Raw genomic sequence first — 13,332 nt, 5'->3', positions numbered from 1 at the left:
TTGTAACTTTCATCGAGGCAGTGTGTGTCTTCCCAGTGTATCGTTAGTGACTAGCCAGTTTTGAAATATGTACACAATAACTGTTGAATGAAAAAGTTTATGTTCATTCCTAAAGAGGAAAACTAATGTGATTCTTTTTTTAAAAAAGTAATTCTATACAGCTGAAGTGTTGCTAAACAGCGGCACCTGGTGGCTCAGTCCCCACAGTTTGTGGGTTCAAGTACTGTGTCAGGCTCTCTGCTGTCAGCATGGAGCCTGCTTTGGATCCTCTGTCTCCCCTCCCTCTGCCCGTCCCCTGTTCACACACACACACACACACACACACACTCTCTCTCTCTCAAAAAAATAAGTAAACATTTAAAAAAATAAAATGTTGCAAAACAGTAAAAATTGTTTTTCTTTAGCACCATTAAAAATGTTTAAATGTCAGTATTAATGCAGTTATTAATGGTACGCTTTTTATTTTGAAGTACAAATTCAGAGTCACTTTGTACATTGTACACATCCAAAGTACACATCCAAAGTGACAGTTTTGTTTAAAATTTACCTAAACATGACGTTTTCGGCTGCTTCTGCCATCTACTGGACATATAGTGCTACTGGATCTTCAGAGTCCTATTCTCAGCCAGAGTGTTTATTCAGGATTCCAATAGGATTTTAAAAATATATTTGTATTTAAATCATGTCATAATTGATTTCTTCACGGTACTTGAAAATATAGGGTCACTTCGGTGGCTCAGTTGGTTAAGCGTCCGACTTCAGCTCAGTTCATGATCTCACGGTTCTGGTGAGTTCAATGAACCCCGCATCGGGCTCTGTGCTGACAGCTCAGAGCCTGGAGCCTACTTCGGATTCTATGTCTCCCTCTCTCTTTGCCCCTCCCCCACTCATGCTCTGTCTCTGTCTCTCTCACTCCAAAATAAGCAAACATTTAACAAATAAATAAATAAATGTTTTGGCAATTTCTCTATTACACATGAATTGTTATGTTGCTAAGTCATAATTTTGAAGAGAAGCAGTTTCCCCCACAAAATCATTGTGCTCTTTTCGATTTAAGATACGTATAATTTGGAAGTGTGATTAGTGCCCAGCAGAGCAGGTCTTGAGATGCCTGGTAAATCATCTGCACTGGCTGTTTGAGAAGTAGTTCAGTGGTAGCTCCAGGACTGGACTAGGCCCATCCAGGTCTGGCCTGAGCCAGGATGGCAAAACAGCAGAGCAACTTCATGTGCTGGGGCTTTAGAAATGACAGATTTTTTTTTTTTTCTGAATTAGTTCAATTGAGGTACTCAGAGTCCACCTGCTATCTAACTGCCTCCCCTCTATCATAAGAAAGAATTTAATCTGTTAATTACACGTTCCCAGAGGCCTGAAAGCAGTCAATGCTAGATGGCTTCAAATGGGGCCGTCTCAATCCGTGTAAATAGGGCTACTGGAATTAGTGGAAACAAAACACCAAGTCAAACTGAATAAAAAAAAAATCAGATAATTAAATGGGAATTTCAAATAAATAGATAATTTTTATTAAATATGGCCCAAATAATACATGAGGCATAGTTATACAAAAGTGTTCTGCATTTTATCTGGCGCCTTTAATATATAATTCAATTCAATTTCACAAATATTTAGAGAGCATACTATCTGAAAGAAAAGAGGAATGGATCCTGGTACAAAGTCAGCAAACTGTGTCTACTAAAACAGAAGTTTGCTGGGAAAATCTCAGTAATAGACCACTAAATGCCAATAATGTTTTGCTTTAATTTAGGAGTATTCTTTCATATGACCAATTTGGTCAAAAATCTCTTTCTAGAGTTTTAACACTAGAAAAAACTGAAGTTTAGAAAATGTCCTAAGATATCTAGTTAAAAAATATTTACTTACTTTGGAGCACCTGGGAGGCTCAGTCAGTTAGGCAGCCAGCTGTTGGTTCCAGCTCAGGCCATGATCTCATGGTTTGTGAGTTGGAGCTCCACCTAGGGTTCTGCGCTGACAGTGCAATGCTTGCTTGGGATTCTCTCTCCCTCTGCCCCTCCCCTACTTATTCCCTCTCTCTCTCTCTCTCAAAATAAATAAAGTTTAAAAAATATCTATTTATTTACTTATTTTATTTTCGGGAGAGCAAGAGTATGCACATGAGTGTGGGAGAGGGGCAGAGGGAAAGAGAGAATCCCAAGCAGGTTCTGTGGTCAGCACAGGGCCTGATGTAGGGCTCAACACAGGACTCGACACAGGGCTCAATCCCACAACCCTGAGATCATGAACTGTGCTGAAATTGAAAGTCGGATGCTGAACCTACTGAGCCACCCAGGTGCCACAAAAAATATTTAAATGTAATATAGATTGTTTAATGTATCCCCCTTGGGAGGACTATAGCGTTCACAGTTTGACTCTGTTGGTTTGTATGATTGTAGCCCCTCCTGATCAGTGGAAGAGGAAGACAGCAAATCCTTACAATGAGTGACAAAAGAGAAAATGTATTCAGGAGGCGTGAAAGCACAGCTTCAAACAATGAGGAATAAGTGAGGCCTCTGTGAGAAACAAGTGAGGAGCAACTGAGAGTGTAACCCTGATTCCCTTTTAAAAAAACTTTTTTTAATGTTTATTTTTGAGAGACAGAGAGAGAGAGAGAGAGAGAGAGAGAGAGAGAGAGAGAGAGAGAGAGACAGGGCACAAACAAGGGAGCAGCACAGAAAGAGGGAGACACAGAATCCGAAGCAGGCTCCAGGCTCTGAGCTGTCAGCACAGAGCCCGATGCGGGGCTTGAACTCATGAACTGCGAGATCATGACCTGAACCGAAGTCAGATGCTTAACCAACTGAGCCACGCAGGCACCCCAACCCTGAGTCCCTTTTAATGAAGAGGTACAGGGGGTAAAATTTCACACTAATCCAAAATCACAATCAGAACTAGTGAACAAAACAGCTTCAAGGGATAGTTCTCACAGATAGTGTAGAATACACAATTTATGTTGGTCTTCTAAGTCACACCCACAGCTAATACTTGCTATTATCAACAACTTTTAAGTCAATTCCCAAAATATTTGTCTACAAAGTGTTTTCAAAGAGTTGAAAGTATGGGGATCAAACATGACCAAAATACAAGCCAGAATATAACTGTGGTCAGGGTGCTACATGTTTCAAAAATGAATTGATCCCATTTGGTTAAGAGGTCACAAAGGAGACGGTGTTTCAGAATAATATAAACATGTTGTTAACCAATGTGCAGTTGAGACTTTATTATATAATAAAAACAAAACTCCGTATCTTTAGGAGAGGAAAAGCTGAACTTACACAAGGATTTTCTATTTCTGTTCTGTTCCTAATAATAAGATGAAGCATTTGACAGATGAATGTTGATGAAATAGACTTTGCCTGTATCTGATTTCAAGCAGCTATGTCCTCAGGGGCTTTTTTTTTTTTTTTAAGTTCATTTATTTTGAAAGAGAGGGAGAGAGTGTGCTCATGAGCAGGGGAGGGGCAGAGAGACAGAGGAGGGGTGGGGGGAGAGAGAGAGAGAGAGAGAGAGAGAGAGAGAGAAAGAGAGAGAGAATCCTAAGCAGGCTCCACACTGTCAGTGCAGAGCCTGATGCGGGGCTTGAACTCGAAGTGATCTTTGGACCATGCATCCATACCCATGCCCATTGCCATCTGGAAGCAGCTGGTATTAGAGAATAATGGATTGGCCTTCCGAAAACTCAGATATAATGCCTACTGCAAGGCAACATCTTGAGCAGTTAGAGTTCTATCTTTTCAGATTATGTATATATTTTGAATACAAAATGGCCCATTTCTCTCAAAGCAAAATGAGATGGAGGGGAAATAGAATGCTCCATTCTCATTACCCTTATGTGGAGGTTTTAGGGTTCAAGGGAAGAACAATGTTTCTACTAGGAAACAAACACAATCATGATTCCACTGGTTATCTATCTAAAGATTGAATAATGATCTTTGTTCTTTCATATTTTCATTTCATTTTAAGAAGCTGTCTTCCCTTTCTATCCACTACTGTTTAGAGCAGGTACATTTGTAATTAAGCCCATCAGTCACCTTGAGGTGATTATGAAGAACTATAGGAAGAATGGTCATCATCACCTCAAGACTCTCAGAAAAACTGTTTTTCCATGAGATGGAACTCTTGCAATGAAGCTCATCTAATAAGGAGAGCGCTCTGGTATCTGCTGTCCATGGCATGGGCCCTGCCATAGCTTCAGATTTTCAAGAACCATACATTTTGTTCTCTGTCCTTTGATCTGGGTCCACTGGCAACCTCCACCGTGTTTCTAACTCCTGGTCCAGTGTTGTTTAAGGGCAAGACTTATGTATTGGCAACCAAAGCCATAAAAAGAGTTCTTGGAACCGTTTTTGCACAGCACTGAAAAACGATAGCTTCTCTCCAAATATCCTAACTTGACAAAGGCGCTATTAGGCGAATCTTCATGCCTGCTATGAATGGGATGTTCATAATTACCCCATGACTTCAGTGAGTTCTTGTGCTTCTTTCTCTCGCTCTAAAATAAGCATTTTCTCATCTAAATCTACTTCTGGGTATTGTTGGGGGAAAGTTCCTGGCATTTGTTGGAGAATGCCAGCCGTAATACAAGCAAAGATATAAACAGCGTAACAAGTTAAAACTATGTTCGGCTGCTGTGGAATATCTGAATGTATCCGCTCCCCCCACTGACCATCGTATTACTGTTTCTTTAAATATCTTGAAACGCAAATGCATTTGTCCAACCAGTTTGGGGAGTTAAAAACAAAGTTCCAAGCACAAGCTTTCTTGTAATGAGACGTGGCCTACTACACCGAAGCACCACCCAGAGCGTTTCACCGCTGCCTGAAATCAGCCGGCACGCAGGTACCGAGAGGAGTTCGGAGCCCTGGCTTCCAGATGGCCTCCAGTCCATCTCGGGGGCCTCAGCTTCCTCTCTGTAAAACGGGGCGCGGATGGGGTTCGGATCTGGAAGATGTGGCCGACGCTATTCTCCGACTGGGTCGGAAGACAAAAGCCTCGGCCAGCCCCCTGCGCTCCCACCTTTCGGAAGGGGCGGGCGAAGGGAGGGGCTTCGGCAAACGGCTGGAGCGGGCCCGGAGCGAGGGCTGTAGGCGGTGCCACCCGCGGCGACTCCCCTTCCTGCCCGCGCAGGCCCAGGCACGCCCGCAAAACGCTCCGGCTGCCCTTCGCTCCCGGCTCTCTGGTTCCCGGGCCGCCCGGGGGGACGCGGTTGGCGGCGACACCGGAGGGGGGCGGGTCAGGAAGTGGGGGCGCGGCGGCTGGGAGCTGTCCTGGGGCTGCCGAGGGGCTCGGCGACGCTGAGGACCGGCGACTCCGGGCCGCGCGGGAGCCTGAGGGGCGCCCGGACCTCCGCGGAGACGATGGCGGAGGAAGAAGGTGACGGCCCCGGGGTCCAGCGCGCCAACTGTCGCTCGTGGTCGCGGGAAAGAGGGGCGGGGGCGCGAGGGGCCCAGAGGCCTGGGCTGCGGGCGGTCAGTGGCCGCGGCCGCGCGGGGTGGGGGGCGGAAAGAAGCGGGGCGGTGGCGGCGCGGGGACATTTAGGAGCGGAGTGAGTGGCCTGAAGTTTTGTCCGCCTCAGTGGGAAGCAAAGGTGGAGCTTAAAGTTGGGAATCGGGCTGGTAGAGAAAAAGCTGCGGGTGGGAGGAGTGCTTGAGAGGGGAGGCCACTAGCAGATAATTAATGGGGTGGGGAGCATAGTTTGGTTTAGAAGATGGAGGCTTGGGCACTGAGTGCATATTTGAAAGTGAGAGTGTTTAACCAAATGCCCCTCATTCTGAGTGCCCTCTTCAGAGGTCTGTGGACGCTGATAAATACGAAGTCACAGGGCGAGAGGAGCCGCACGCCTAGAGTGTAGAAAGAGGCGGGGGTTGGGGAGGGGAAACTGAAGAAGGCCTGGTCACTTACAGGTTAGGGGGAGGTGGCAAACGCTGAAGGGTGTAAGTATTAGGGTGTAAGTATTAGGGTGTAAGTATAAGGGTGTAAGGATTAGGAAGCCACGAGTGCTTTGAGGGTGAAAGTGGGTGGGCCGGAGAAAGCTTTCCATGCCCCCACAGGGCCAATGTTAAGAAAATTAAACCCTTCAGTAATATTTAAAATGATAAGTATGAGAGACAATTGGGGAGTTGGAGGAATTGATCAGCTAGTGATAGATATCACAGGAAGCATTCATGGCATAACAACTTCATAATACCCGTGCTAGTGTCAGGAACAGGTCTATTTGATGGTGTCGCTTGACTGAGCAGTTAGATTTTGCATCCTGGTGGGAAGCATGACTTTTTACTTCCTTGAGTGCGGTTGTGAATGTGATCTCATTTAGACTTAAACCTTTATTGAACCAAGAGTGCAAGGAGGGAATTTCAAGAATTCGGTGGAAAGTGATATTTAAAACATTGTTTATTGCTCTTTGGCTTTCTGCCTTGTCTCTGTCTATGCTCACACTGACTTCATTATCTGCCTCCTCTTTTTTGAGTTTTCAGAGTGTTAAAGCTGATCTAAATTTAAGACACTCTTCCTAATATACAACTTCAAAACCAGTGCTGTTTGTAGTTGATAAGGGATAAGTAATTCCATTTGTTATCTTGATTTTTGGTTGCAGTAGTTTAAAACATTTCTTGATTTTTTTTTTTTTTCCTTTTCTGACTACTTGCAAATCTGTGGAGTAGGTTGATAAGCTAGCTTGTATGTTTCCATGAGCCCTTTCATGCTTAATCTAAAGCAGGAAAAAAGTACTGCAATACTAAAAGTCTTTAATATTTTGCATCATGCAAAATGAGAAATTGCTTTAGGATATTATAGTTACACTTAATTAAATCAATACCACACTATTCTGTAAAATTTACTCATGGGATAAAAAAGGAAAAATGATTTTTCATTGTAGAATTACAGATAAGCAAATACATGTTAAATGGAACAATTAATGGATTGAAGTTTTCTTAAAATATAGTTTCATTCAACAAATTTTTCAATTCTGTGAACATTTGGTGCCTACTATGTTAGGTGCTGGGATATAATAGTCAGCAATGAATAATTATATTCTTATTAAAATAATGCTAGTAATGATAATATTTATAGCAAACATGTCTGTGTGCTAGGCATTATTTTGTGTGCCTTACGTTTATTTGGCCCTCTAAATTTTTTCAAAATACATATTATCTTAAAATTAGTCTACATGGTGTATTTTACTTGTATCCATATCTTCCCTAGATCCCTTTTTTGTTATCATTCACATTCACTTGGATCCTTTTCATTGTCCCACTGTTACTCCACGTACATAATTTTGAGAATCTCATCTTATGAAAAATGTCTTTCTTGATGCAGTAGAGCCTCAGGTTGTTCATACTTAAGGCTTCCTGAAAGAAATATTAGAACAAACAAGTGACAACTCTGAATACAGCAGTATTAACACTTCATGTGGAATAGTTTGGATGGACATTTGCTGCCCTATTTGTAGCTCTGCTCACTATCTCATGTGAAGATCGCTGGACCAGAGACTGAAATACTGGGTTATTTTTGTGGCTATGTTGTCATTTTCGTTTTATTTTTTAAGTTTATTTATTTATTTTGAGAGAGAGTGTGTGTAAACGAACCATGGGGGAGGGGCCGAGAGAGAGGGAGCGATAGAGAACCCCAGGCAGGCTCTGCATTGCACTGTCAGCACAACGCTGGATGCAGGGCTCGAACTCTCTAACTGTGAGATTGTAATCTGAGCCTGAGTTGGGTACTTAACCAACTTAAGTGCCCCTTTATGTTATCATTTTCATTTAGTTTGACTTTAAAAAAATATGTATTTGTTTATTTTGAGAGAGAGTGCATGTAAGGGCAGAGAGAGAGAGAGAAAGAAAGAATCTTAAGCAGGCTCTGTGCCGTGACCACAGAGCTCATGGTTCATGAGATCATGGCCTGAGCTGAGATCAAGAGTTCTATGCTTGGGGCACCTGGGTGGCTCACTCAGTTAAGCGCCTGACTTTGGCTCAGGTCATGATCTCATGGTTTGTGGGTTTGAGCCCACGTCGGGCTCTGTGCTGACAGCTCAGAGCCTGGAGCCTGTTTCGGATTCTGTGTCTCCCTCTGTCTCTGCCCCTCCCCTGCTCACGCTGTGTCTCTGTCTCTCAAAAGTGAACAAACGTTTTAAAAATTTAAAAAGAAAAAAGTTTTATGCTTAACTGACTGAGCCACCCAGGTGCTCCTAATGTTTTTGAGACAGAGACAGAGCACAAGTGGGGGAGAGCTTAACCGACTGAGCCACCCAGGTGCCCCTTGTTGGGTGCTTTTAACTTTTCTTTTATCACAGAGCAGGGGAAAACAAATTTTTTTTTTAGTTTATTTAATTTATTTTGAGAGAGAGGGAGAGAGGGAGAATCCCAAGCAGGCTCCGTGCTGTCAGCATGAACCATGAACATCGCGATCGGAGCAGAAACCAATAGGGGCACCTAGCTGACTTAGTTGGAGGAGCATGCAGCTTTGTTTCTCAGGGGCATGAGTTCAAGCACCATTTGGGTATAGACATTTAGAAAAAAATAAATTAAGAAAATGTGTATTTGTTTTTTCATTTTCCACAGTAAAGCTAGAGGATTTTTTTAAAGGAATTTTTAAAAGTTTTATTTATTTAAGTAATATCTGCACCCCACATGGTGTTCAAACCCATGACCCCAAGATCAGGCGTCACGTGCTCCTCCGACTGAGCCAACCTGGTGCCCCTCCACTGTAAAGGTAGAACCCTTCATCTGATCAACAGTAGCTGATTCATTTTCCTTTTGTGACTTGTCTTTTTAGGCTCACATTTCATAGCCTAAAGTCATTCCTAAGAGAAAAGAAAACTCTCCTCTGCTCTGTTAAGAAGGAAATAAATTCTTGAACCATCTTATAAGGTTGGGAGGACAGTCTGCACCTACACGACAGTCATAGTCGACTCTATAAGATAATTAATTCTGGGAAGGAAACGTAGTTAGGTTGAATATAGTAAATTCTTGTTTCATTCGGAATTTAGTTTACTAGTTTGGAGGTACTTTTTGCTTTACATTTTTTTTTTATTTAATTTTTTTTTAATGTGTATTTATTTTTGAAACAGAGAGAGACACAGCATGAGTGGTGAAGGGGCAGAGAGAGAGAGAGAGGGAGACACAGAATCCCAAGCAGGCTCCAGGCTCCAGGCTCTGAGCTGTCAGCACAGAGCCCGACGCGGGGCTCGAACTCATGGACCATGAGATCATGACCTGAGCCAAAGTCGGATGCTTAACCGACTGAGCCACCCAGGCGCCCCTTGCTTTACATTTTTTTTTTTAATTTTTTTTTCAACGTTTTTTATTTATTTTTGGGACAGAGAGAGACAGAGCATGAACGGGGGAGGGGCAGAGAGAGAGGGAGACACAGAATCGGAAACAGGCTCCAGGCTCTGAGCCATCAGCCCAGAGCCTGACGCGGGGCTCGAACTCACGGACCGCGAGATCGTGACCTGGCTGAAGTCGGACGCTTAACCGACTGCGCCACCCAGGCGCCCCTGCTTTACATTTTTTATCAGACATAGAAAGGGTAGTCTAATATTGGGAAATTTTCTGACAACTTCCCACATATAGGGATATTTATAGGTTCAGCCTATTTCTAACACCTAAATCTATAAAACAATCTATTACAATGGCAATACCATAGCACTGTGAAATTCTGCAGAGCTTGCAGGATTATTTTAAAAATGAAGTATAATTTTATGATCAATGTATTTTATTATATTCAAATTTAAAAAAATGGTTAATCCTTGAATGATGAATGTGATACTCTCAGGTAACTAGAATATTATGCTAATGTATTAAATAACACCTTGTTCCCCAGTCATTCTAGAAAGGAGTTTACTTATTTTGGGATATTTTGAAAATAACATTATCTCAGGAGAAGAGCTTATTGATTTATCACTAGGACTCTGAAAGCACAGATGGCAGACAGAACCTAAATTTTTTTTTTTTTGTATGAAAGATTGTTTTTCAAGAAGTGCTAAAATAATTGTGGAAAAAAATTATCTTTGATACTAAAAGATCTCTATGTGACTCATTGCCCTATTATAATAAAAGTGAATTCGTTTGGATTACAGATTAGAACAGCTTGATACACATGTTGCAATAACTTCTTAAATATTTTAAGGACCAACTGTAGAACTGCGCCAGAGAAGAAAGCTGAAGTCTTCAGAAAATAAGGAATCTGCCAAAGAAGAGAAAATTCGCGATACTCCAATGCCTGAAAGAGCTCCAAAACGTAAGTTAGATAAATTTGTTTTCATGCTACTATAAAAATGTTTTTTTATACATTAGGTAGTATATTTTATATTAATGTTTTAAATGTTTATGCCTATTTTGAGATTAATTGTATGGTGTTGGCAGTCAACTTTCATAGGTTTTGTTGTAGAACAAACCCTAAATCTCACTGGCTTACAAAAGACACTTATTTCTGACTAATGTTACGTGTTGTGGCTGCAGGTTGGCTGGTTTAGCTTCATGTATCTTGAAGGAACAGCCCCTATTTGGGATATGGTTTTCTTATGGCAGAAGAAAAGAACAGGGGAACAGGCAGAATCATTCGGTGTCTCTTAAAGTTTCTGTTGAACTGGCACACCGTTACTTGTAGTCACATTCTGTTGACCCAAGTAAGTCACGTAAGTCACATAATTAATCCAGACAATGAGATGGAGAAGTATACTCTGACTACAGGGATGCATTGCAAGTCACATGGTAGTGGGCAGAGATGAATAATCTTTTTATAAGAAAGGACAAAATAAGTGGGAATAATAATAACAGTCTACCACATTCTATCCTTTTAGTCATAAATATTTGCTTTTCTCCGTCAGACAAAATACTCTCACTACCTCTCTGACCCAGGAAGACACTCAGTCTTACCCGGTCATGGCATCAGTCTTGAGGCCCAAGGTCTTGTTCAGGGCCAGCTATGATTCATTCTAGTCCAGAGACCCATGAATTAAAAAGATAAATTATGTGCTCTGTGTCAGGGGTCTCCAAGACCACCCCCGTTTGGTGATGAGCTAGAAGGACTTACAGCCTCAGAATATTTACAGCTGTGATTTATTACAGTGAACAGTACAAAACAAAATCAGCAAAGGGAAAGGTCTGTGGGCTAAAATCTGTAAGATCTAGGCATAAGCTTCCCTGATTCCTTTCCTAATGGAGTTACACAAGATGTGCTTAACTCCTTCAAGCATCAGATTGTGACATTTGTAAAGTTTTGTCTACCAGGGAAGCTCGTTAATGGCTCTGCACAGAATGTGTGTGTGTGTGTGTGTGTGTGTGTGTGTGTGTGTGTGTGTGTGTGTTTTAATTTATTTTGAGATAGAGTGCGAGTAGGGGAGGGGCATAGAGAGAGTGAGAGAGAGAATCCCAAGCAGGCTCTGCACTGTCAGAGCAGAGCCTGATGCAGGGCTTGAACTCACAGACTGTGAGATTGTGACCTGGGCTGAAGTTGGACACTTAACCGACTGAGCCACCCAGGGTCCCCTGCACAGAGTTTACTGTTAGCTGGTCGCCATACCTTTTCCTACCACATACCCAAACTAGATTCCCAGAAGGAAAGCAATGAGCATGAACCACATTGTTTGTACAAACAGGTCAGGTACAGTAAACTAACATGAGAGAATGGTGATAACCCTCCTGAAATCCAAGTTCCCAGATTCCAGCAGAGTTTACCTTGCAAGCAGACCTTTCTTGGCAAAGTAATTGTAGAGCTGCTATGCTACGTTAACTTTTCTTTCCTCAGAGGAAGAGAGACTACATCAGCCACTGGTTCACAGCAGTTTTGAAATCCTACAAGATAAATATGAGGTCTTACTCTGGTGTAGGGATGTTTCTTGATTAGGCCCCAGTTGTTTACCTTGGGAGTAGCTTCATTATTCTGTGTGGTCCTTGAGTCCACCCTCTAGAGGTCCTTCCTTTTCTGTTATCCTGCTGAACCATATATGAAGATGGCTTTGGAGAACATGCCATCCTTAGGGACTGAAATGCCTTCTCAAATTGCTTCTTGCCCATAAAGAGTCGAAGGCACATTTATATATATTTTTCTCAAATAAGGTAAAGACAGTGGGTCATCTATAGAGCTAGTTTAGGGGCTAGCAGCAAGAAAATTTTTTGGAAGCTGGAAAAATAATAATCTATGTTATGCAGTGACAAAACATTTGTATCTGTTTCTTGTGAATAGTTACAATTTTAATACTAAATTTTTTTATTATTTTAGGTAACAAGATTATAAAACAGAATGTTACTAGAGTGCCTTGTTTATCAGCTGCATTTGATTACAAGAAAGATGAATTTAAAACATTTGGCCTATTTGCAAGCGGGAATGAAGAGAAAAATAGAGAATCCAAAATTTCTGGGACTTGTAGTGTTGAGTTAGAACTGTCTATTTCAGCTAGTAAAATCGAGAAAATTGAGAAGTACTTTGAGTAACAAAGGCTGATTAAGATGAATCCTCAGGGCAATGACTAAATCAGGGGCATGGCTGTCAGCACATAGTTTGTTAAAATATATGAATGCATTAAGGTATTTCCTAGTAAATCCTTTCAGTTGGATAAAGTAAGATAGAGTGTGGTTCTACAAAAGCTCAAATACATGTAGTTAAACCTTGCCAAGACTCATCTAGAAATAAAATTGTGGTTACAGTAGTCCCCCACCTTATCCAGTAGTTTCAGTTTCCATGGATTCAGTTATCTGGTCAATCAGAGTTTGGAAGCAGATGATCTGCTTTCTGACGCATTGTCAAAGTATGTACTGTTAGCAGTGTAATGCTATGTCACACTCACAATGCCTTGTCATTCTTCTCACTTCATCTCATCACATGGGAATTTTATCATCTCCTATCATCACAAGAAGTAAAGTGAGTACAGTACAATAAGATATTTTAAGAGAGAGACCATGTTCACATAACTTTTATTACAGCATATTGTTATAGTTATATTTTATTATTAGCTATTGTTAATCTCTTATGGTGTCTAATTAATAAGTTGAACTTTATCCTAGGTGTGTATGTATAGGAAAAAACATAGCATATCTAGGGTTCACTACTAGAATTCAGTTTGAGGCATCTGCTAAGGATCTTGGAATATATCCCCCACAGACGGTGGGGAGGGGGACTACTGTGTAGTTGTTGGAACATGGAACTGAATAGAATCAAGTAGGTAAAAAGCTAACAAAATTGTTTTTTTCTTTGCAAAAATAAGTGATTTAACTGTTAAAAATTAAGGTACAGGCATACCGCCTTTAATTGTGCTTCATGTTGTACTTTGCAGATTATCTTTTTTTTCTGTTTTGTTTTTTTGTTTTTTTTGTTTTTAAA

General features: G+C 41.5%; 1 protein-coding gene across 7 annotated transcripts in view; it reads left to right on the top strand.

Moving 5' to 3' along the window:
- Positions 1-5,284: 5,284 nt before the first annotated feature.
- DPY19L4 (dpy-19 like 4) overlaps positions 5,285-13,332 on the top strand; it is a 68,538-nt gene continuing 60,490 nt past the window's right edge. For 5 of the 7 annotated variants that reach the window (XM_030303978.1, XM_030303980.1, XM_030303979.1 and 2 more), the window contains exons 1-2: positions 5,285-5,388; positions 10,141-10,251. In XM_030303978.1, the coding sequence (XP_030159838.1) occupies positions 5,373-5,388; positions 10,141-10,251 (127 nt within the window). In that variant the 5' untranslated portion in view covers positions 5,285-5,372. Of the gene's footprint in view, positions 5,389-10,140; positions 10,252-13,332 lie in introns of those variants that run through there. The other 2 variants (XM_030303982.1, XM_030303981.1) reach the window with 1 other exon arrangement.

The sequence above is a fragment of the Lynx canadensis genome, chromosome F2, assembly GCF_007474595.2.
Source record: "Lynx canadensis isolate LIC74 chromosome F2, mLynCan4.pri.v2, whole genome shotgun sequence".
Classification (NCBI taxonomy): domain Eukaryota; kingdom Metazoa; phylum Chordata; class Mammalia; order Carnivora; family Felidae; genus Lynx; species Lynx canadensis.
This window is presented reverse-complemented; position numbering and strand designations above follow the sequence as displayed.